The 24,414-nt window shown below is 48.3% G+C and overlaps 1 protein-coding gene across 34 annotated transcripts in view; it reads left to right on the forward strand.

Moving 5' to 3' along the window:
- The window catches only part of BCOR (BCL6 corepressor), an 83,272-nt gene that overhangs the window by 55,762 nt on the left and 3,096 nt on the right, over window positions 1-24,414 (forward strand). For 13 of the 34 annotated variants that reach the window (XM_086879714.1, XM_086879708.1, XM_086879707.1 and 10 more), the window contains 6 exons: window positions 3,286-3,567; window positions 3,971-4,321; window positions 9,755-10,083; window positions 10,416-10,685; window positions 16,587-16,753; window positions 23,508-23,653. In XM_086879714.1, coding sequence (XP_086735840.1) covers window positions 3,286-3,567; window positions 3,971-4,321; window positions 9,755-10,083; window positions 10,416-10,685; window positions 16,587-16,753; window positions 23,508-23,653 — 1,545 coding nt within the window. The remainder of the gene's footprint in view (window positions 1-3,285; window positions 3,568-3,970; window positions 4,322-9,754; window positions 10,084-10,415; window positions 10,686-16,586; window positions 16,754-23,507; window positions 23,654-24,414) is intronic. The other 21 variants (XM_086879729.1, XM_086879723.1, XM_086879720.1 and 18 more) reach the window with 2 other exon arrangements.

Consider the following 24,414-nt stretch of genomic DNA (forward strand, 5'->3'; position numbering starts at 1 on the left):
TGGCTCTGGGGCTGTGGCTCTGGGGCTGTGGCTCTGGGGCTGTGGCTCCCTGGCTGTGGCTCCCTGGCTGTGGCTCTGGGGCTGTGGTTCCCTGGCTGTGGCTCTTGGGCTGTGGCTCTGGGGCTGTGGCTCTCTGGTTGTGGCTCTGGGGCTGTGGCTCTGGGGCTGTGGCTCCCTGGCTGCTCTGGGGCTGTGGCTCTGGGGCTGTGGCTCTGGGGCTGTGGCTCTTGGGCTGTGGCTCCCTGGCTGTGGCTCCCTGGCTGTGACTCCCCGGCTGTGGCTCCCTGGCTGTGGCTCCCTGGCTGTGACTCCCTGGCTGTGGCTCCCCGGCTGTGGCTCCCTGGCTCCTCTGGGGCTGTGGCTCTTGGGCTGTGACTCCCTGGCTGTGGCTCCCTGGCTGCTCTGGGGCTGCACTCCTGCCTCGATGCAGGGTGATTACACAACCGGGATTAGTGTGCGGAGATGCCGCTTCCCTGATGGTCTTAGCTGCAGCGAGCGGGATTTCAGAGCCGCGTGTGCAGCGGGAGGTCCTCGAGAGGGATTTCTGGCTCGGCAGCTGTGGAGATGGAGCTCTGCTCCCCTGAGGGTCCCTCCGGGGTGTGACCGGCCGCGGGGGCCGAGGTGTCACGGAGCTGCTGGCAGCGAGGGCTGAATTTTGGATGAAGCGCAGTAGGTGTGTGCTGTTCCTCCCAGCATGTGGAGCCCCAGAGGAACGATGACAGTGACAAGCTGTTAGCGAGGGTTCTCCCCTCTTTATTTTTCAGCACATTCTGAGCGAGCCGCGTCCCTGTGCCAAGTCCTCTTGCAGATAGAGGAGGAATTAATCTGCAGCAGGTTGCTTTTAGTGGTGGCAAGCTGGAATTAGCTTGCTGTTTCCTGCAAGCCGTAAAGATTAAGACCATCACCCCCCTCTCCCTACAGCCTGCTACTTCCTTTGACCCTGCAAGAGCTTCTCTGGGAATTGGTCAGGATGTGCCTGCCTTTTCTCAGGCCAGACAGTGTTAGGAGCAGGAAAGCTATCCCAGTGTGGTGACTCTCAGCAAGAACCATGGCGTGTAGCTGTTGGTGCTGCTGGAGATGAGAAGGCTCTAAGCAGGAGTGTGGCTGAGAGTGCCCTTACCTGATCTCTTCAGGGAAAATGACCACAGAAGTATAATGTTTCCTTATGAAAGGAGGAAAATAGCAGACTGCATTAAAAATGTAAAATGAAATCTGATAGAAGCATTTATTTCTATTGTGATACTTAAAACGTGGCTGGGCCAGCTGCTTTTATGCTGTGTGAAACAGGACTGCTGGTGCTTCTGGTGTGGTTATAGGGTACAGCTGTGGGGCGGCGTCCTCATGCCAGATGTGCGAGCACGGGGCGCTGCCAGATTCATTCCGGTCTGGGGGGACTCTGTGATTTAGAGGCACGGTCACAGTAAGCTGAGATACCTGTTCTCTGGAACATCTCAGCGTTGTTGGCTGGAAGAAGTGTGACAAAGTGCATTTTAAAGTCTTGGAAGGAGCATGTGTTGGCCAGACGGCCTTGTGGAGAGGAGCATCGCCAAACAGCGGAACAGCCCGAGCGTCCCGCTCGCCTGCAGAAAATCAGCTTTTGTTTTGATTTTTCTTGGCCGATATCTTGTGCTGTTTCACAAGCAGCCCTGCAGGCAGCTTCCCAAGCAGTGTAAAAATTATGCTGGGGTGTCCTTCGGTGCCCACAAACATTTCCAGAGCCCTTGGTGCTACTTGGAGCCATTTCCAGGTTGTGGTGAAGAGAAAACTCATTAGGGAAGTTTCCCCTCACCACCCCCCAGCCTTCCATTACTGACAACAGGTATTTTGAGGAGGGTCATGAAACCAGGAGGGGTTGGCAGAGCTGTAGGAAGGTGCTGTCAAGATAAGGTGGGATAGAGTTGGGCTGCCTCCAGACACTGCCAGAGGTGGGTGTTGGAGGGCACAGGAGTGGAGAAGGGGCTGCAGGGGAGCAGTGTCAGCCCTGATGAGGGGGAAGAGCAGAAGTTGAAGCCCAGGCTGGGACAGGGCAAGAAACTGAGTAAAAGGGAGAGAGGATCTGCAGGAGGCTGTTGGGAGTCCAGGTAGGAAACCAGCAAACGTGTTTGCAGGAAGGGAAGTGGGAGAAGGAGGGAAGAGCAAGAAGGGGGAAGAGGAAAAGGGGCAGTGAGCCATGGGGAAGTAGGATGGAACATACAGTTTGCCAAACAGCAGCAGAGGTGTGGAGTATTGGTCAGCCAGGAGGGCTAAACCACGTGGGAACCCCAGCTTGTTTGTGGGAATTGTAAATAGGAGCTGATTATCTGTGTTGAAGTCTGTACTGCATCTCTGCCTAACCTTGCCTTTGCTAGTTTGGTTAAACCCAAGAAAATAACATTATTCAAGATGGTGATTAAGTGTAATTTTAAATCAAGCATCCATTTAAAATTGCATAGGCTGTCTCTGAATTTGAGCAAACAGTATTGGAGGGAAGCTGAAGTTAGTGCAGGCGAGGCAGCCTGGGTGTTTTTGTGGCTAATTTGTCAGACTAGTTTCTAGTAAGCTTTTCAGAGCTCACCCTCTAGCTATTGCTGGAAATACTCCCTGAAAAAAGTGAGGTCTGTTTTAAAAGGAGGTGAAAGAGATCATGTGAGGTACAGTGACTGGTGGGTTACTTGAAGTGAGGAAGCCTTTTTATAACCTTGGATTCAAGTAGTGCTTTTTGCAAAATATCACAGCTATTCTTAGTGGTATTTCTGTGTCCGTGTGTGCATGTTCTGTATCCCATTTATATCTCCAGAAGAAGGGATGACTGCCTTTAAGTCAGACTCTGCAATTTGATGGGAGAAGTTAGTGAAAGATGAGGAATTAAGGGAGGACTAATACTTGGTTGTCATCAGAAGGTATTTTTGAACTGGATTGTTACTTGCCAGTTTAGGGGGGGTGAGGTTGCTTTCTGAAAAGGGTTTGTGCTTTCAGTATCTAAAGATGTTTCTTTATTTAAAAAAGCATATTGTGATGTTTCTATGGATACAAGTATAGTGAATATTGTGCTTCTTAAATTAATGTAAAACCAACACAAAGTAGTGTGCATTTGGGGGTTTTGTGCTTAACTATTGAGAAAACTGCTGCCTTAGGCTGGGCAGAGGAGACTTGTTCCCAAGTATAGTTTTGTGTTTATTTGCATGCCTCATGAGCTGTAAGTCGTGAGGGAGATGACATTGAAGAGAACAGAGAGCAAAGCCTTCTCACAATGAATTGTGTCATATTTATTAGGTCTTGTGGTGTTTGTTTGTTTTTTATTTTTAGGTAACTTTACTAGTACAGAAAACAACCGAGGTCACTTTCTCGAAACTCCAGAGGAAAAAGATCTCTCAAATGAGAAATGTTATTTAGAGAGACATTCTGTATATGAAAAGGCAGAAGACCAGCCAGCAGAAGATTTTGGCCAACATTCATGTCCACGTCTGGACAGGAAACGTAAACACTCTGGTGAGAGAGTGCAAAATGATGGCAGCCAAAATGAGAGCTTTGTGGATGAACTGCAGGACGAAGTTGTATCAAAAGCAAAAAAGAAGAAGAACTCCAAAGGTAAGACAGCATTTTGCTTTGGTCTCTCTCAAGGAATGTCTTGTGAAAGGAACGTCCCTTTGGCTTAATGTGTTTCCATTTTTGAACTTGCTAGTTACTAATGTGAGCACTGTCATTTCACTTTTAAATTATATATATGTATATATATGTATGTATATATATGTGTATATATATATGTATATATAAAAAAACCAAACTTGGTATGTAAGGATAAAGCACTAGTCATTGGACACTGTAGCCACAGCAGTGCAAGTTACTGTAGTGCATGTAACCCTTAATGAGCGAAGCTTTAAAATGCATAGTGTGGTGGTAAAGCTGAGACTATATGCCCCGAAAGTGAAATGTAGCTTTTGTTTTAAGTTGAGGGGGCTTTTTGATTAATTTTTAGTTATTTTTCCATTAGATGACTGGCCTGAGAGGGAAATGACAAATTCCTCTAACCACTTAGAAGAGCCCAATTGTAATGAGGTGACCAACCTGAAGGTGTGCATTGAATTAACAGGGCTCCATCCCAAAAAGCAGCGTCACCTGCAGCATCTTAGGGAACTATGGGAGCAGCAGGTGTCACCAGAGAGATCCCCGTCCGGCAAGTTGGGCCGGCAAAGCAGGAAAGATTTAGCTGAGGCTGTTCAGCCAGAGGCCACTGCAAAGGTCAAAGACTTCACAGAAGAAAGGCACACCAAGAAAAGGTCAGAGGCCAAAAGCAATAGAAGTTGGTCTGAAGAGTCCCTCAAAACAAGTGACAATGAACAAGGTATGCAGAGACTACTAGGGAAACCAGCTGGCTTTAGCATTTACAGTGACGCATGCTGCCACCGATGTTAAGGAATTGTCGAGAGTTTTTTCTTCTTTCTTGTTTTTTTTTGAATTATATATATTTCTGTAGATGTCCACCTTTATAAGGACTGACACCTCTTCTTTAAGAATTTTACTGTAGCTGATATTTGTCAGACAAGAAAACGTGTTTGTGTATGTGTGTGTAACTATGTGTTTGTGTGTGTGTGCGTGTGTGTTTTGGCTTTAAATATTTTCGTAGATGATGTGAAGATGAAGTTCATAACTCTAGAGGAGATCTGGGGAGGGCACAGAATGTGGGCATGCTTTTGGGTGAGAGAGGGAGCAAATGGGCTGCTAGTTGGTGTAAGGGTGTTTGATGTTTAACCACACATAGGATTTGAGGGGCTTCGAGCTTGGGAAATAGCGTCAGCACAGCTATAGCAGCTCTTGATCTTGGGAACCCAACACCTCCAGCACCCTCAGCACTGCTGGCTTCCCCTGCCTTTCCCAGGCCATATGCTCAAGAGCAAAGCTCATTGTCCTCCTGACAAGGATGCTTTGCTGGTTCTGAGCACATCCTGTAAACCCCTTTCACCCCACTTCCCGGCCCCTTGGCAGAGGTCTTCCAGAAGCTCTGTCTTGAGGGATTGCTTCCTCAAAGTGTATCAGCTTTCCTTGACTTGTTTTTGGCTTCTTCTTTCCCCCTCACTCCACTTCCTCCTTTCCCCATCCTCCCTCCCATTTCTGTTGTTTCCCTATCCTGGGGGAGAGCCCGTGGATACAATCCACCAAATTTTCATTGGGATGGACAGGTCACTCTCCTGTCCTCACTGTCCTCAGCCCCTGGGCACATTTTCTGTCATGTTTTTCTCCTTCCCCACAACATTTTGCTGCTGTAGCCTGGCTGGAGAACTGATGTGGAATGGAATCAAACAGTCCACAGGGCAAATCCCCTTTTCTCTTTCTCTTTTCCTGCTCTTACCTCTCCAAGCCCTCTGCTTGTTTTTGAGGAAAGACTATTTCTGGGAGCAGGAGCTCCATGTATAGCATTTGGGCTCCTTCCTTCTTCACAAACCTGGGAGCTTCATCGACTGGAAGACATTCACATTCCAGCTAGCCTAACTTGTAGTTTAGCTGAGATCCCCTTAAAAGAGAGAGAAGCAAGAGGAGAGTGGATCCTCTTGTCCCACACCATAGAAGGTACCGAGTCCAGATCATCCTGTGCCAGTGAGGATTTTCCTTGGTAGTGTCTGTGAAACAGTCAAGGCAAAAGTATCAGCTTCCCTTTGGTACTGGAGCTCCTTATCTGTCCTTCTCCTTGGTACGATTTTCTAAGGGCAGAAACCCCCGAAGTTTGATGCTTATTGATGGGGAAGGTTCTCCAAAAGAATTTGTGGAGCAGGAGATCAAAACTTGGTTTAAACAGAGCTTTGACTCTTACTTCCTTGCTTTATGTGCTGCCTTGGTGAGCATGGTATCGGCTCAGACACCCGTGCCCCTCACCTTTGTACTTTGAGAGAGAGATACCTTGTAGAGATTAAACGAGGGTCACTAACAAGAAGCTGTATTGTGTAGGGATGCTCTCGCTTTCCCCTGCAATGCCTCCTGTGGCAGTGACAGGCTCATGGCTTCAGGAAAGGAAAAGAGGTGGATCCTAATTTATGCACCATTCCCAAAGGCATTCAGGTCCAGTTGCTCTGTGGATATGAAAAAACTCTTGGGTTTGGAAGCTGCTATAAAACCATAAACTTGACTAAATTGTGCCCCGCTGATACAAAGAGTTGCAACAAAGACACTGAATATCATTCAGATAATTTTGCTGGTGCTTCTCCAGCCCTGTTGAAGTGTAAACTTTTGAATCTCCTTGTTCTTAATTGACTGGGATGAGGACATTTTTCCCCACTGTGTGACAGAGCATCCTCTGCATGACAGTCTTAAGGGGACGGAGACTTCCAGCTTGTCTGTCTTGCTCAGGACTAGTCAGACTTTTCTTAAGCAATATGAGAATATACACTGTAACTTGTAGCCTTTTTTTTTTTTTAGTTTGGGGCTGGGAACAGCTGTTCTCCGTGCTCAAGCACTGCCTGCAGTTGTGGCAGCAGGTTGTATCCCAAGGAGCAGGCTGTAACAGGATGTGGGGGTTGCCTCTGTGCCTCTGAAGCCTCAGTCTAACACTAGCAGGATGATTTGCTGCTCCTGCCTGCAAATCTCTGGGAATGTGGAGATTTATGACTTCTGGGCTTGTTACCCCCGTTTATCCAAAAAGTGTGAGCAGCAGGTCGAGGGAGGTGATTCTGTCTCTGCTCTGCTCCTGTGAGACCCCCACCTGCAAATCTGTGTCCTGGACCTGCTGGAGTGAATCCAGAGGGGGCCATGAAGAAGATCAAGGGGCTGGATCACCTCTGCTATGAAGACAGGCTGAGGGGAAGGGGGTGTTAGGATTGTTCAGCCTGGAGAAGAGAAGGCTCTGGGGAGACCTTTTAGGCACCTTCTAAAACCTGAAAGAGGGCTGGAGAGGGACTTCTGACAAGGACATAACAACCTGGTCTAGTGGAATGTGTCCCTGCCCATGGCAGGGGGTTTAGAACTGGATGATCTTTAAGGGATGATCTCCTTTCAAACCCTAGACCATTTTGTGGTTCTGTGATCTTGGGTTTCCGGGGTGCAGCAGGTCCATGAACATGGGGATACTGCCTCCTCAGGGCATCACACTGCTTGCCCAGCCCTGTGACCCAGGCAGAAGCCATGACCTGTGCTGGGGTCCCAGCTGAGCAATAACCCCGTGCTGCTGGCGGTGCAGTGATGCTCCCCCAGGAGCTGCAGCCGCTCACCCGGTGCCAGGAGAAAGCCCGAACAGCGCGGAAGCAAAAGCTCCGAGGAGAGGAGCCAGGAGGATCTCACCCCCTGGGAAGCCTGTGCCAGCCCCTCGGAGCTGCCTCGGGCTGCAGGCAGTGTGGTGGCCACGGGCTTGGCAGGCAGGAGGAGGCAGCTGCTGGGGTGGGAGCTGAACAAGCGAGCATTCAGGTGACGCGGCAGCAGCTGCTTTTCCCCGCGGACCTCTCCAGCAGCCCGCTCCTGCGGGAAGGGAAACAGGTCCTGCTCTGAGTCAGACTTGCCACAACCCACATCAGTCAGAGGCCTGAGTTTTTTGGGGTTTTTGGTTTGGGTTTTCTTTTTTTTTTTTTTCCATGGATATTTAGGTATATTCCTGCTCACTCTTGTTTTTTCTTCTCTCTTCACGTGGTCAGAAAGATGGGGTGGGATTCTGGGATTAATCACTTGCTGCTTTTCTGCTCCTGTTGTCTTGCCTTTCCCAGGCTGATGCTTGGCTTTTTATGTGTAGTGCTGGCGTCTTGCAGTGTTACTGATCCTGAAGCTCCTGGGTGCAGAGCACAGCTACTCTCCATCTCTTAGCTCCGGTGCACTTTTAGTCTGGTGCCTGCTGTCACCACTGTGGAGGGTCAGAGTGAAGCACAGAGTTGATGTGGAGTTTGCAGGCACACTCCACATCAGGAGTACACATTTTTTGTGGTGATTAAACTTCTGCTTTCAATGCCTCGGCATCTCTGCATGGGAAAGCCTGCAGTTCTTTGAGATAAGCTTCCTGTGGTTTTTTTCCCTCCATCCTTTCAGTGTTTCTGTCCTTCTCCAGACCTGTGAGTTTTTCATTCTATTGCAGTTTTTCTGCATGCAGCTGTTTTGTTCCATTTGCATTCACCAGAGCTCCTCACTGTTGCTTTCCATCTTTTCCATCTTTTATTTTTTTTTCTTTAGTAGATGATTAAGTAGGTAATGATGGTACTTCTGTATTGGAATTGGGCTTTTCACATGCTACTCAATTGGGTTAGTTGGGAATGTGAACATGAAACACTCCTTACTTCGTGCTGTCTACAGAGTTGGAAAGACAGCCTTGCATCCATAGGCTCAGCCTACGACTAGGTGCCTTCCTTCAGTTTTGCAAAGCCTGAAAAACTTATATGATTTTTGCTGAACAATCTGCACATCATGTGTCCCATAAATTCCCTGACATCTGCTTGGCAAGCCGTGGTATGTGTCTTTTTCTAGAAAGTGGCTCCAAAGAACTGAGGGATTTCTGTTTTCATCCTTAATCTAGAAAGCCTTCTGTGAGTTGCTTTCACAGATCTATTTAAAGGAAGACTGAAGTGTGAAACTGCCCACCAAGAGGATTCTAGATTTTATTTTCTGTTTTACCAACTGGTTCTGGACGGAATCTCTCTAAGTCAGGGTATCTCTCCCCTGAGCACCTGCTTATTTGCTCCTGCCGTCTCTTCTGTTCTGAAAGTAGTATCACTTCAGAGACTTCTCAGAGCAAGGGAGCCTCTTCCAAGTTCTTAAAGTTTTTTACACACCTTCCCTTGGTGGTGTGGTATTGTTTGGCTGAAATGTCCCTTCCTTTCCCGCAACCTTTAATTTTTCTGCAGAGGAGTTGGTTCTGAGGTCACCTCAATTCTCCTCCCAAGGGAAATTCAGACTATAAAAAGTCAACTTTCCTGTCCTTGTTTAGTTGTAAGCCTGCTTGCACTCTGAAAAAAACCCCAAAACTAACCATGCTTTTTGCATGTGGCCCAGATTGTGGGATCCAGCTTGTTGGAGCTAACCCCCAAAGAAAACCCAGCCCTGCCAGTATCCTGCCACAGGCAGCAGAGCACCGGCCTTACTGTCCCAATGTCCCAGAAAGACTCATTTCTGAATGGAGTTCTTGGGGAGAAAAACATCTGATTGCTTTTCCTGCAAAATCCCTGTGCTTTCTGATGGAGAGCTTGCACAGAGCTTCTGTAGGGACGGCTCCTTGAGTAGTCTTTCTTTTCTTGGTTTGTTTTTGAAGTCTAAATGCTGCCAAAGAGGTGTTCCCTGTCTTATGGCTGTCTTGGGGCTAAGCTCAACATGCTCACCTGTGCTGTCCCATTAAAATCTGATCCATGCTCCCACCTTTCTTCCTGTCCCCTCTTCCCTGGCCATCCCTGTGTCTGCACTTGCACCCCACTGAGAGGAGCCGGGCTGGGCCCAGGCTGCTGGAGGAGTTGGTTCCCCTTCAGACCAGGCAGTCCTGGGTAAGGAGGCGAGTTTTTCCCTGCAGCTGTTCCACTCTGCCCGTGGTGGTCGGGCTGTGGCACTGCCAAGCTGGCCTGGCACGCGTCCCCAGGGCCCTGGCGCTGCCCGGCACCTGCGCGGGGCATTTCATTCAGGGATTTTTATTAGAGCCCGAGAAGCGTTAGCTTCAATGGGCGAGATGCTATTTACAGTTTGGATGTGGAACGCTTAAAATATTAATGATTTGAAAATGTAATTGTAGATCTCTTAAGCAGCCGAGGAGCTTGTGTTAAGTGCTAGCAATGCATTTTCCGTTTAACGCACCATGCGATGTGTAATGCCTTTCCTTCCCATTTAGGCTTGCCCGTATTCCCGGTGTCTCCGCACATGAAGAGCCTTTCATCCACCAATGCAAACAGCAAAAGGCAGGCTCAGCCAAGCTGTACTCCAGCCTCGAGGTTGGCTGCCAAACAGCAGAAAATTAAAGAAAGCCGGAAGACAGATGGGCTGTACACAGACGAAGAGGAGGATTTCCAACATGCATCCCTGCTGCCGAAATACAGCGAGTGTGAGAAGCCATCAGGGAAACGTCAGTGTAAAACAAAACACTTGGCACTGCAGGAGAGGAGAAGGAGGTCATCTCTGACAGGGGATGACACCACAGATATCGAAAATGCTGAAGATAAGGTATCTTTATTTAGACTTAATTGTCCACCGGCCTCAGAGAAGGCAGAGCCAGCTTGCTTAAAACTAACGCACTGTCGTGCATGCGGGGTAGCGGGGATTGCGTTCAGATTTGTCTGTGGATGCTTTGCACATTTGGTGTTTGCTTTTTGTAACCTTAGTTGAAGGCACTGTTGCAGAGGTGAAGCATCTTGTGTTTAAAAAGCTGTAGCTGGTCTTCCTTTAAAAATTAAACACGAGTAGAAAAGTGTAATTCCTTGCTGACAAAATGCAGTCCCATCACTGTGCCGTGCAAACAAAGATTAAAAACCCCCCCACCGTAATGGTTTTGACAGGTAACGGTAACGAGGAAAGTCAGGAAGCGACCGGAGCCGACTTCAGACTGCGACTCCTCTCCAGCCAAGCCGTACGAGCAGAAGCCGTACGAGCGCCTGCAGCAGACGCCCTCGCTGCTCCCGCTCCCGCAGCCCGCACAGCTGCCCATCGCCAGCCCCCCGCCGGAGACCACCCCCAGCCGGCCCATGCCGCCCGAAGCGCGGCGCCTGATCGTCAACAAGAACGCGGGGGAGACGCTGCTGCAGCGGGCGGCACGCCTGGGCTATGAGGTGAGGCTCCCTCGGCGCCCTGGGGGATGATGGCTTTTTTGGTTGTGGTGGTTTTTTTTTTTGGTTTTTTTTTTTTTTTTTTTTGTTTTTTTTTTCTTTTGAAATTTCAAAAGTTAAAATCCTCTTCCTGGTTTTATAGGTGAGAAATTCTGCGATTTAGCAGCTTTCGGTTGGGTCATTGAAACTTGTAGCCCCCGTTCCCCTGCTGCTTCCCCTTCCCTGGTGTGTGGGGTTTGGAGGCAGGTTGCTGTGGGAATGACTCCACACCACTGCTGGGTCAGCTGGCAGGGATGTGGGGTGAGCACCATCCCCTGGGAATGAGCAAAGGGTAAAGTTTTATTGGTAACCCTCACTTCCCTTCAAATATAAACCATCTGCAAACAGAACGAATGTCTTTTTTTTTTTTTCCCCTCCCAAGTAATCTTTATGGTGATCTTTAATGAGCTGTATGTTTTCTGCTTTTGTTGTTTGTGAAGAGCGTGTAGTTTAGGAGAAGGGTTTTATTTTTGTTCTTCTCTCCAAGGAGTATCTGGTATGTGACACAGGATGTAGCACTTGGAGTGTCCTCTTGCATGATCAGACGCTTCATAGGAGCACTCTGCATGCTTTATACTCGGCGTCTGGAGCTGCTTGGTGTAGCTGGAACAATGTTGACTAATGAAAGGGGCCCCCTGTTGCTACAAAAATCAGAAACCGATGAATCCCTTAGCTCTGCCGTTTTGAAGCACACTTTTATTGGGGAAATATGGGCATGTAGGTATGAGCGTCGTTGTTGCTCGATTTCAGATCTGGTGCAGCGGTGTTTCATTGCAGGGACTGATGGCTGGGCATGGCTGCAGGGTTTGCTGTGCTGCTGAGAGGGCTGCTTGGACCTTGCAGCTGGGCTTGAGCCCCACGTGGGAAGGTGGCATCAGCCCAGGTCCAGGTGGGGCCTGCCCAGCCTTGGGGATTTGCTGAAACCTTGAAATGCCCTTTGTATAGCTGGAAAGAGCTTTGTGTGGAGCAAGACCTTGTCCCACTCTGGAAAGCAGGGTTTATTGGAAAGGTTTTGTTTACCGTAGACAAAGGCTTCTTCTAACACAGGGCACTTCATCTCTAGCTGGGAGAGGTGGTTGTTACAACACTGCTATGGTATTCTCTGATTGAAATGGTTTGATTTTCTGTGGGTGCAAAATCAAAATGTGCTGTAGCATGTGCTCCAAGCTATTGGTGTGTATCTTCTTCCTCCATGGGGTCTGTCAGGGTGAGTATGCTTGGGCACTTGGATTTCTGTGCCAAGCACCTCTGCTGAGCACAGCTCAATGGGAGCAGCTCCCAGACTTGGTGATGGGCTGCTGTCTTGCTCAAGCAGAGGCCGAGGGCTCTCCATTTGCTTTCAAAGCAGGAGCTCTCTGCTATCAGATTGGCTGGTTGCAGAAAGCTGGGACATCCACGCTCACCAAGGTGTGGGTAACATTGTGTGCATAACATTGTGTGCCATCATGCCTTCCCATGGTCAGCTGGTTGGGGATTTTCATTTTCTGACTTGAATTCACCCAAAAGTCAAGTGAATACCATATTTTTAATAGGCTTTAATATCCAGCTTGTTTGATTGGATTGTTCAGGTGGTGTTGGCGGTGCAGCAGTTGGTTCTGTTGCTGGTAGAATGCAGGGCAGGGAAAGAGCCCAGTCCATGCACCCAAAGTGCTGCCAGAATCTGATGTTGTCTGTGTTTTTTAAGGCTCAGAGGGGTGGGTGTCTGTGCCACCCTGTCGGAGCTCTGTTTGAGCTGTGATAGTTTGATCATCCTTGGAAGCTCCATAGCTGAGGGGTTTTCCTGGATACCATGAGACTACTGGAGTTAGTAGAGAGCTGAGTTTCCTCTGTCTGCACAAAGAATGAGAATGGCCAAGAAGTAAGAAAATTATTTAAAAAAAAAAAAAAAAAAAGGAAGAAAAATCTGTATGAGTCAAGGTATTACACTGATCTGTGACGTGTGGAAAGTACCCAGGTCAGTTTTCTTCCACCCCTGTTAGCAGGGCAGCAGCCTGTGGTGGGCACACGGGGGCTTCCCTGGCTGCTGCGATGGCAGCCCGGTGGCCCTTTGCCAGCTCGGAGGCAGGGGAGGCAGGAGTTTGCATCGTCAGGGCCACAGAGGGAGCCCAGTGCTGATTCAGGACTGGAGCTGGAAGCGGCTGGCACCGCAGGGCACCACCGAGCCCTGGCAGGAATGCTGTATGGCCCTGAGACCGGACGAGCTCGTGCCTGCCCTTGGCAGCCTGCCTGCCTTTGCAGCAGGGATGCCCTGAGGCTGTGCAGAGATCCCACTCCAAACCCTTCAGCACGCAGAGGTGCTGGCAAGCTCTGTGTATCGCTCCTGGACCCATGGGGAGCCCAGATGCTGCGAGGCCACGAGCCTGTGTCCTGTCTCAGTGCCACGGTGCAGATGTGCCCCAGATCACCGCAGGAAGCAGGAGGCGAGCGGATATGACTTTGTGTGTAAAGCTGACGCGAGTGTGAAATGTCGAAGGACAAGTGTGGCTTGTGTCTGGTCAGATAAATTGCAGGGCTGCAGCCAGCAAGGCTACTTAAAGACAGTGCAGCAAATGGTCTTCAGCCCTGGAAATCCCTGATGAAGCTGGTGGGAAGCTTTGCTTTTCCCTTCCTAGGCTTCTGTGGCAGGCCCTGCTTCAGCAGGATGTTACCTGCTGTTAACCCATCCCAGTGTATGGCCGCTCTCAAATCCATCCTGCTTTCCCCATCTGAAACAAATGACTTGAGATAATGGTAGTCTTAAAACTGTAATTTACTTTTTGTGAAGAGGGAATTACAGGGACTGTAGAGTCTTTTTGGGAGAAAAATTACAAAAGGCTTGTGTAATGAATTTGATGTGAGAGGAAACGCTGGCTGTCTTTCTGCTGCATGTTGCTTTTTGGATGTGCTGGTTTTGGCTGGGGTAGGGTTAATTTTCTTCCCAGTGGCTGGTATGGGGCAGTGTTTTGGATTTGTGCTGAACACGGTGATGATAATATGGGGATGTTTTTGTTACTGCTGAGCAGGGCTTACACAGAACCAAGGCCTTTCCTGCTTTTCCTACTGCCACACTGGTGAGGAGACACAGCCAGGACAGACCCAGCCTGACCAAAGGGATATTCCAGACCATCTGACACCGGGCAGGGAAGGGGGGGATGTTTGGAGTGATGTTTTTCTCCCCAAGTCCCTGATAAGTGGGATGGGGCCCTGCTCTCCTGGAGATGGCTGAACCCCTGCCCAGCCATGGGAAGCAGTGAATGAATTCCTTGTTTTGCTTTGCTTGTGTGCATGGCTTTTGCTTTCCCTATTAAACTGTCTTTATCTCAGCCCACAAGTTTTTCACCTTTGACCCCTGTGATTCTCTGATTCTCCCTCTGGTCCTGCTGGTGGGAGAGTGAGTGAATTGGCTGTCTGGGGCTTGGCTGGGATGAAACCATGACAGTGGACTAGGAAAGTTCCCTCATCAGTTTGTTATTAAATCCTTCCTGGGAAGGCAGGCAGTGAAATTAGTGGGATGTGTGATAGGGAGTTTAAGCACATGTGAGGGCAGGGCTTATCCAGGCACAGGGAGTTCCCAGTGCCACTGCCACAGGAGCAATCTCCAGAGCACCATCCTGTCCCTGCACGGCTCCCATAGGGCTCCTGCATCCTGCCCAGGAGTGGACATCACTTGAGGGGTTTGGTGTGATGCTGGGGAAATGTTAAGACTCAGCAAATAATGCCTGACCCAAGGGCTGTGTTCCCAGGTTGGGTGTGGGGGAATAGAGCTCCTTGGGGCCTGGGGGGGTGCTCTGGACCTCTTCCCTTGGAAAAGGAGTTCGTAAGAAGGGCAGCTCCTTGCCTATGAGGATGGACCATGCATATGTGCATAAGTGCATACTTGGACATTGCTTTTTTGCAGTTTGGCTAAGAAACTGCAAGCAGCAGAGTGGAGGTGTCTGGTTATGTTCTAGTTTGACTCTGGATTAACTGTGAATGGTTTTCAGAATGCTGGTTTAAATAGAGCACCTGAACAGGCATTAAATTGCCCTGTGGCACTCTCACAGCCTTCCCCAAGCCTTAGCGAGAAATGCTTGTGAAACCAAAAGTGTGTTTGTGGCACCACATGTTCCTGTATTTGGCAGTGGTGGCTAATTTTTTTGTAAATTGAATAAATCATGTTAAAAAAAGTTAATGAGGCATTTAATTAATTAACAATGTAGAGTTTTATGGTCTTTATGGTTACATTTTGTGGTTAATGACATTCTTCTTATAGCCTCTTAACACAGAATTGCCCGACAAAATTAGCTTTTTTGTCCAGTAGTAGGTATTCCACCCTACGACAAGCCTTTCCTTTTTACAAAAATAGATGAAACATCTTTTATTTTGAGTTGCAAAGTCTATTTTAAATGGTAACTGCATGCTAAAAGTGGTGCTGAATACAGCAGCTGCTTCTGCTACCTATATCCGTCTGCTAATTTGCCTGGCAGGGTGGTCTGGTTTTGAGGGAAAATTCGTACCTCCGGAGTATAATTTTGCACAGCCCTTTCTTACGGGCTTGAGCATGTGCAGGGTAAAGAGCATCCATTCTGGATGGATTTTTTGCCTTTGGGCTGATCAGCAGGAGCATTCAGAGCCCCTGTTTGGTGGGAGGTGGGGGCTGTGGGGGTCCCGGTGGTGGGGGCATTGGGACAGGTGGGTGCATCCCCCTTGGAAGGTGGAGGGGATGCTCTGGAGCATGGGACAGGCAGCTCATTAGCTCTCAACTCTAGCCTGGTTGATGAGGGCCTGCTAAAAGAGCAGCTTCATGCTGTATCCTGGATACCGGCTCTCGAGTCAGGTGTACCCAGAGCACAGATTATTGCGGGCTTTCCGGTTTATTTTGAAACGGGAGGAATAAATGCACTGCGCCCGACGTCATTTTATTCTCTTCTTTTGGCAAAACAAGCACTCGCCCCCTCCGTGCAGTATCTGGCTTTGCAAGGATGTCACTCAAACGCAAAATTAATGGTTTACCGCTAATCTGGGAACTGGGGGCTATTTTGTGCACTGAGCATCTCTTAGAAATGTGTTTTGTTTTGTTTTGCCTTCTTTTGCATCCGACACAAGTCGAGGAAGAGTTGCACCATCCTAAATTTTCGGTTGAGTGATGGAGCAGTCATTGTTCCAAGGCTGCACGGCAGCGCGGGGCTGAGCCTGGCCCAGGCTGTGGAGCGTGGTGTATTTGACTGCAAAATGAATTGTGTTAAATTCACATGGCTTCCTGCAGTGCCGGGCTCGTTATTGGAACCTGGCGCCTGGCTTTACTTCTGCATACAGAAAACTGGGGTGGGTGAAAATGGGATTTCCCCGATCTCGACAGAGCCAGGCTGGGTTTTGTTTGCTGATAGCAAACCATCCTTTGTGTGTCTTAAATGTGTTTTGTTTCGGGTCATGCACTTTTTCTTTTTAAAATCAAACTGACGTTGGCTGCGCTGCTGTTGCACTTGCAGAATTTTCTGTTAAAAAGATGCAGCTGTAAGAGCAACAACCTTCCCACTAGCTTTACATGTAGAAGTTCTCAGAAGTGGAACGTTGTGAGTTTTGTCTGTGAAATTTTTATGTTCTCCCTCTGTGACAATTCCTGATTTTGGGGGTTACAGGGTCCTGCAGAGCATGGAGCTCTCAGTGTCTCTTTGCCCAAATGAGTCTGCTTAGGGAAGTCGTGGTCTCTGCTGTGTCTCCTGAACAGACAGGACCGTCATCAGCTCCCCTTTTTATTTTCCTTCTGACTGACCCATCTCATAGAGGGTAACTTAACATACCACGGGGATTTTGTCTTTAGCCCGCTTTTCCTTCGAGCAGAGAAATCTGCGCATTTACACAGCAAGAAATAACTCGATGTTCATCTGTTTTCCTTTCTGTTTCCAGGAAGTGGTTCTGTATTGTTTGGAAAGCAAGGCGTGTGATGTGAATCATCGTGACAACGCGGGTTACTGTGCCCTGCACGAGGCCTGCGCCAGGGGCTGGCTGAGCATCGTGCGGCATCTCCTCGAGTACGGCGCGGATGTCAACTGCAGCGCGCAGGATGGGACCAGGTTAGCAGCACCCCCGGCCCTGCATCGCCTCCCTTCCCTCTGTGCCTCTCCTTTAGCCTCCCCTTGTCCTGCCTCCGCACCCCAAACACTCAGAGCAGGTAGCGCTGCCTTGCTGCTGGCCCTCGGGCAGTGCTGCGTGACCTCCTCTGCTCTCCGCTTAATAAAGCGCTGGGGACACGCTTCTGTTGTGACTCGAGTTCAGCGAAATTCCTTTTTTCTTCTGGGAATTTTAATAAGTTGTGCTTCAGTTGGTTTTTGTTCGTCAGTGGAATTGCCAGCTGCAGGGCAGGAAGGAGTGATACTTGAGCTGCAGCCCTGCTCATGTGCCCTCCAGGTCCTTTGAGTTGTGCCAGAAGAGAGGAGTTTGCCTTGTTAGCAGGGTTACTTTGGAGAGCACTTCAGCCTTTTGTGGCGGTCGGGTGTGCGAGTCCTGTATATGCTGTATAAAAATGTTGTTTGCTGAACTGTTAAACTATCTGCTCATTTGATATTTCGGATTTACTTTTTCTTTTTTTTTCTTTTTTTTTTTTTTTTTTTCTTTTTCTTTTTTTTAATCCCGAATTAGCCTTTTTTTCGTTTCCTTCACAGAATGGTGGCGGTGCTTAGTTCCTGTGCTGGCAGAATAGATAACGAGCTTTTCTTTTTAGCTTTGTGGATAAAAAAAATGCTCCTCCGGACCTTTTTTTAAACCTTCTTGTGTATCTCCTAAAGCACCTCTTTGACCACCTCTGTGAGGCTGACCTTGGGGTAACTCGTCCTAAGCATATGCAGAGCGTTATTCAGTCTGTGCATTTTGGGGACAGGTCGCTTTGTATTCTTCGAATCTCCTGCAGCTTGTTATCTTAAATGGTTTATCTCCTTCCCTATCACCATCCAAATAGCCAGGGAGGTAAAATTAGCGTAACTAAGAGCCTGCTTCTTTTGTTTTTAAGCTCTTTATTTATTAACTTGGGAAGGGAGGAGTCAGGAAAACAAAAAGAGGTCTGGTTGGGATGGTCCATTAAAAATCCATGATGGTCCATTGTTCCCGGCCCATCACCAGCCCATCAGTGCCCAAAGGAAAGCTTTTTGGAGAAACATTAAAACCCCGACTGGATTGTCAGATTCCTGCTCTGTCGCCCAAGTCTTTGTAAGGGTTCTGAGCTCACCAGGCTGACACAAACAGCCTCGCATTTTCTGCTGCCTTCAGCTTTAATACATGACCTGTGCAACAGCGGTGAGTTACCGCAAAAGAATCCTAAATTATTTTTGTCTCACTCGCTGGAATAACCTATATAGAAAATTATCCCTGGGAAGTGTCTGAGCAATCTTAATCACCCGCCAGTTCAGAGTCCACCTTTGATTTCTAGTCACAGATGGAGCTGATTTTCAAGAAAGAAACTTGGCCAGTGTACCCTGAAAAGTTGTTTTTGGGAAAATGGATTTTAGAAGTGAACATAATGATGATCTGATCATAGATGGTAATGTCAGAACTCAGCGTGCTGTTGCCTCTCTTTTCTGAGGGCAGACTTACTTTTCATTTGGAAAGCTGCCCAACAGACAGCAAGAATCCAAAACACAACTATTCTATAGAGGAAAGATGGTCTGAGTTGGGCAGGACAGAGAGCAGAAGCTTCTGTAAGGAACTTTGGATCTGTGTCGTGCACTGCCTTTTGGCAGGATCGAACTTCTCTGTCTCTGTAGAGTAAGTCAGGACATTCATAAGGTAAATCCCGTTTCTCTCTTGAAAAGTTTTTCTCCTTCAAATTTTACAAGGAAAGATGTGTCAGTCTTCCTCAGCTGTGTGGCTTTTAAAATTAAATTCCAGAACATGTTCGACCCTTAGAAATACAGTAGTCTTAACAAGAACAAGAAAAAATACCCCAAAACAAAACCCCAAAAAGCGCATCATCAAAGACTTGTCCTTCTCCCCTGCTTTTTTAATGACTCTGAATATGCTTTTTTATTTTCCCCTCTGCCACCACCCGTCGGAAGGTACTTTTGGTGGTGCTGTGGAAGCTGTGACGCCTGCAGACAGCGGCAGTGTGTGTGTGTGGTTCTGTTCAGCCTGTTGATGTGGAGGAGTGATGTGGCTGCGGTGCAGCTGTGAGCACAGCTGTGCTGGGGAGGCAGCTCGGGGGTCACCTGCAGCTCTGGGCTCTGTGCCTTGCTGCCTCTGCCGTCAGCTTCGTGGAGGACAGCCTGGAAAGTTGTGAGGATAGGGCTTTGGTCTGTCCTGGATGTCCGTGTGGGTGTGAAGGATGGGGGGAAGTTCTGTGGAGTTTGTGGATCTCTCTCGGTCCTGCCTGAAGTGCTGCTCTGAGCAGCGTGCTGGCTTTGCACTGTGTGTTTTGGGATGAGGCAGGCGTTCAGCCTCTGGTTCATCATGGTATCAGAAATCCCGGTGAAGCCAGAAACAAACGAAATCGCCAGGCTGGTGTAGGGGCAAGGAGGAGACGGTGTTTGGGGGTGTAGGAGTGGTGCAGTCCTTCCCTTCACCCCGGCTCGGCACAGGATGCTCCTCTCTGCCCTATTCACAGCACATCTGGCTGGGCTAAATGTGGTAGGTCTTGGATGTTTTTCCCCTTAAACTCTATGCTGATAGACCACATGCAGTGCCTGCAGACCCTGAATACACAAGCACTCTGCTGCTCAATTAGTGCCTAATCAAAGATTATTGTAGAACCCGGAGATCTTTAAGACCTGTCTCCGAGGTGCTGCAGTCACTAAGGGCTCTTAATCGTCTTACCTATAAATAATAATAGACCGTGCTTAAGAGGTGAGAGCTTCCCTTCCCTGACAGGACCCCACTAAGTGCAGTAGCTCGACTAGGGATGTTGGAGCTGACATTAGCAAGGCTGTTTGCCGCCTGTATTTGGCCTTATCTTGCTGTTCTCCTCTCACCTCTGCGGCTGAATCCGTGCCATTATAGAAGCAAAGCCAACATGCCAAAAATGCAGCCGTCCCCTGCCTGTTAGCGAGGGCTCCACGTTGCTTCAGAGTTCGCTCTCTGGATTCATTCTCTGCAGCCAGTTCTGCTCTATCCTTCCCGCTGGCAGCTGATGAGCTCAGCCTTTTTTATTTTTTATCCCTGCGAGGACCATGCCAAGATGGCTCTCTTCCTGTGTCCTTTCAGCTGGGCTTGGCAGAGCCATACCTTCCAGCAGCTAATTGCGTTAAAGGAGAGTCAGCCTGCGTAGCTGCCCTCCTGCATCTCCTGCCTTGCCTCTTCCGTGGGGCAGCCTTGCCTAACGGAGAGGATGGAAATAAAAACCAAACGCCAAAGCATGGCACTGCTCGGCGCGTTAGAGACCTCTCACTGCAGTGAGGAGAATTCTGGTGGTGCCTGAAAGGCTGAGAGCAAACCCTGACTGCTCTAAATAGTTTATAATTTTGGTGGTGGAATGATAAACCCCCAGTGAAATGTTTTCCTAACTCTAGTGGCAGTAAAAATAGTAGGAAGATTTCGGCAGTACACAAGAGAGGGTTGAGATGTGTGTCTTTTGTAGGATATTGCAGCTCTCGAATGTCCCCAGATCCTTCTGGGGCCTTTTGAAGGGTTTGTTTTAGAAACGAGCTGTGCAACGTTAACTGTACCATTAGGGATAGAGAGAGTGTTTATTTCCACGATGCTCAGGGTGGAAGAGATTGTATGGCAAAGCAGCCCAGGAGAGGACTCCCAGGGATCTTCTTTTATTTTCACATCTGAAAAAGTTGCCTATTCCAGTAGTTGCTTTTGCATCCTACAAAGAGGATGGTTAAGCTCTGCCAAGACTGAAGAATACTCCCTCCTCTGCTGGCCCTGCTGGGAGAAGCAAACAAATAGCTGTGCCTTTGCATGGTTCCGCTCGTGAGCTTGCCAAGAAGCTGTTCTAGCCAGTAAAAGAGTCTGTCAGCGCTCTGTTTTGGCCTTTTCTCCCTTAACTTATCTATGGGGAATCTCCTTCCCCCCTCCCCCCTCCACCCCATCACCGCCAGTGTTTTCTTTCCTTCCTTCCTTCTATTTATTGTTCTTCCTTCTTCCGCACTGCTTTACTACGCCTTTCCTTCCCCATGCCTCTATAAATTCCCCTCTCATGCCCAGGCAGCCTCCCTGTGTACTCTCAGATGACGAATCTGGTTCTGCCTGCCCCGCTGCCTCTGTCTGCAGCACCACGTTGGGCTTGGTGACCTGTAAAAAGGCAGGAGGAGGTTCCATCACAGCCTTACAGCCCATGTGCTGCAGTTTTTCCTTCCTGGGGAATGCCCAGGCACCCTTTAATAAACTCATCTGAGTGTCGTTAAATCAATTGAAACACTGGGCGGTGATTTAGATGCTGTTTTTAATAAGTTAAGGGATCATCTTGAATTCATTACTGCTTCAAAAGCCACTTAGGTAAGTTCTCTTAAAAAAAAAAAAAAACCAAGCACACACAAGAAAACCCACAAACCAGTAATCCCACAACACTCCTCAACCTCTCCCAAAACCAGAAAATCGTAATTCTGAAAAAAATTTAAAAAGAATTCAAAATTAAAGACTCCAGTAAAGCGAGGGAGTGGGGGATAAAGAGCATTCCCAGCACTTGGCAACAGTCTGATCTGTTCCTGGTGCTTGCTGCCAGACTTCCAGCCAGGGATGCTTCATGCCCAGTGGGGGACAGGAGGGTTTGCAGCAAGGCTGACCTTTCCTGCTGTAGATGCTCAGAGTGCCATGACCCAGCAGCTCAGGCCTCAGATGCTTGCTGACAGCAAGAAACACCTGATACTTCTGCAACCTCTGTTATTTGTTGCCTCCTGCTTGGTGTCACCTGGGATGTGACACTGTGATGTGATTGACCAGATCCTAGGTGTGATGGTTCCCTGTGGGGAAGCACTGAGTCAGTAGGTGGAGGTGGGAGGGTGGGACTTCCATGGGAATCCCAGGAGTGCTGGCTCCTCCAACACTGTCTCAAAGGCATCAGTTTCAGTGTTACTTTAGAGACATTACCTCAGAAACTGAGAGGGCATATCCTGACCCTTTGCCAGTGAGATCCTCATGGACCTCTCCAGTCTTAAAATGTGAAGGTGGCTTTTCAAAGAGTGGTATCTTGGGCTTTGAAGGCGTCCACATGTTGTGCTCTCTGCAGCCAAGGGTCTGAGGACTGGCACAGGCTAGACTGGGGACTGTGCTCAGCAGCTCGAGGACCACCTGCTTCTTCACTCTGTTGGTGCATGGGGTGTATGAGAGGCAGGCAGAATGGGATAAGTGCTCTTTCCGTAGGGAACGAGCCACCAAGTCCCCAAGTGCACCTCCTCAAGTCAGTATAATGTGCACATATCAAAACTGATACAACATGCAGCTTTCCAGCAAGGTGGGTGCAAGCAAGAACCCTTCACATGTAGCAGATGTTAGCCACCCTAAATCAAGGCCTATTGGAAAATACTTGGAGTAAATACCTCTGGAACATCTTTTGAGACTTACCAGTCACCCTCCTCCCCCTCCTACCAGCAGTGCTGTGTGATAGATGGGAAAACTGTGGTGTGCCATCCTCTTCTGACTGATTTGACCCTCCCCTCCTCTGTCCTGAGTTTTCGTGGATGCCAGGGCATGCCAAAGCAGTGGTGGCATGGAGGGGACATTGCCCTGTGGGGCAGGAGTGGTGGGATGTGACCTCTTGGCAGGAGGGAGTTGAAGCCCTGGTTGTCAGCTGAGCGTTGCTTGGCAGGTTGGGAGATGCAGCAGAGAGGTTCCCTTGGCTGTGCTTCCAGGTGACTTCCCCTGGTGACACCACTGTGAAAGCTTTCCAGGAAGGCAGTGTGTGATCCTGGTTAAAGTCCTTCCTTGTGTTTTCATAGGAGCTCCCTGACAGCTTGAAAGCCTTGTTGGGGGCAGCAGTGTTTGCGGCCCAAAGGATTGTGCTGAGTTGGGCTGCCATGATCACTGTCCACGCCTTGGACTCTGCTTTTAGTTCCCTGTCTAAGGAAAAGATGGGATTTTAACACATCTTCATTAGTCTGAAGGATAATATGTTCTACTTCCAGACAACTCCTCGTTACGTATAATCAATTTTAAAGGCAAAAGTTAATGCGATTTATAATTAGCGATAAGGAATTCTAAACCTGGAATTGCAGGCCTGTGTATTAATGAATAATCCTTCTGAAGGCTCACAAAATCTATGTCTGAGCTTGTATAGATTGCTCATGCTGCATGAAATGCGTTAATTTCCGGGTGGACTACACTTAAAATAATATGTTTTTCTATTCTCTGATTAGAAGGGTTGAATTGTGCTGCAAATATATTCACAAGTACTGTTTAAAGAGGATGTTCTGCACAGAAGTTTAATTCCTAGCAAATTTTCATAACTTATTTCTGTGTACATAATTTAGGAGCTTCGGGTAACTGATTTCTGTGCTTGCCCAGAGGCAGGCTGAATGAGCCTTGCTCCACAACACGCTGTTAAATTGGCAGAGATTTGGAACGCTAGAGTGACTTGCAGCAAAATGATGTTTGTGAGGCTTCACACAAACTCCTGCTTTGTGTTACAGTGGTGTAATTATTTTACTGTCCCTCGAAAATGTGTGCAGCGAGGAATAGACGTAACAGAAATATGTGCCCTGAGAAATCTGGCTGAAGACAAGAGGGGAGGGGGATGATGTGCAAGTAAAGCTGACAATAAGATGACTGGCAGCTATATTAATAGTGTTACTCTCTATAAATAACTTTTGATCTACAGTCAGAAGTTTCTTGTCAAAAACATTTGCATAATACTGTCGAGTCAAAATGTAACGCCGTGGTTTTCCTTTTATTTCACACCAGACCAATCCACGACGCGGTCGAGAACGACCACTTGGAAATTGTCCGCCTTTTGCTGTCCTATGGTGCTGATCCAACACTTGCAACCTACTCTGGGAGGACCATCGTGAAAATGACCCACAGTGAGCTCATGGAGACCTTCCTCACAGGTCTGTGCCCACACTGCATGGGGCTTTCTGGTCCTGGCAGATGTTCCCTGTCCCCCAAAGTCCCTCCTGCCAGGCAGGGTGACTTCATGCCAAGGGGCTGTGGGTTGGGCTGGGCTGGGCTGCAGTAGCTCCCTCTTTGCCTGCAAAAACCCAGAGGCTGCAGGTGGGAAGCACAGCCATGCTTGGGGGCTCCTTCTAATTGAAACTCCTAATAAGTCATAAGGATTATTCCACTGTCAGATTTGATAGGTGGGTAGGAGGTCAGCGGGCTGTTTCGGTGCCTTCAGTTTTCTGCTTGAAGTGAAAATAAGAAACTTGCCAATTCAAATAGATGTTTGTTAAACATACTTGTGTTTTCCCATGGTCTTGCTTTTTATCTTACACTATTTTTGGTTTTGCCAGTTCTGCCTTTTTTTATATCTGAAAGACTGTAAAAATACATTGAAGGCTCTTGCCTTTAAACATATCCATGTTGTAACACGGTTTTAGGGGTTTTTTTCCTCTTAGTTTTGGATGAAGACACTTGCATTCCCTAATAACTTACTTTTGAACATATTCGCAGTGTTCATAGTCCATGACTGTAAGAACTCACCTGTTTGCCTGTTTAAATGGTGCAGTATAGAAGGCACACAGGTGTTTCAGGACTCCAGTAAAAGTCTGTATCTTTGACTTCCTAGCATCCTGAATCCTAGTATCTTTTCATCAATTCAGCTTGTAAATCTCCCAAATTATATCTGTAGAAAAGAACCACATCTTCTGAA

This window comes from Cyanistes caeruleus, chromosome 3, assembly GCF_971803275.1.
Source record: "Cyanistes caeruleus chromosome 3, bCyaCae1.hap1.1, whole genome shotgun sequence".
NCBI classification, from domain to species: Eukaryota; Metazoa; Chordata; class Aves; order Passeriformes; family Paridae; genus Cyanistes; species Cyanistes caeruleus.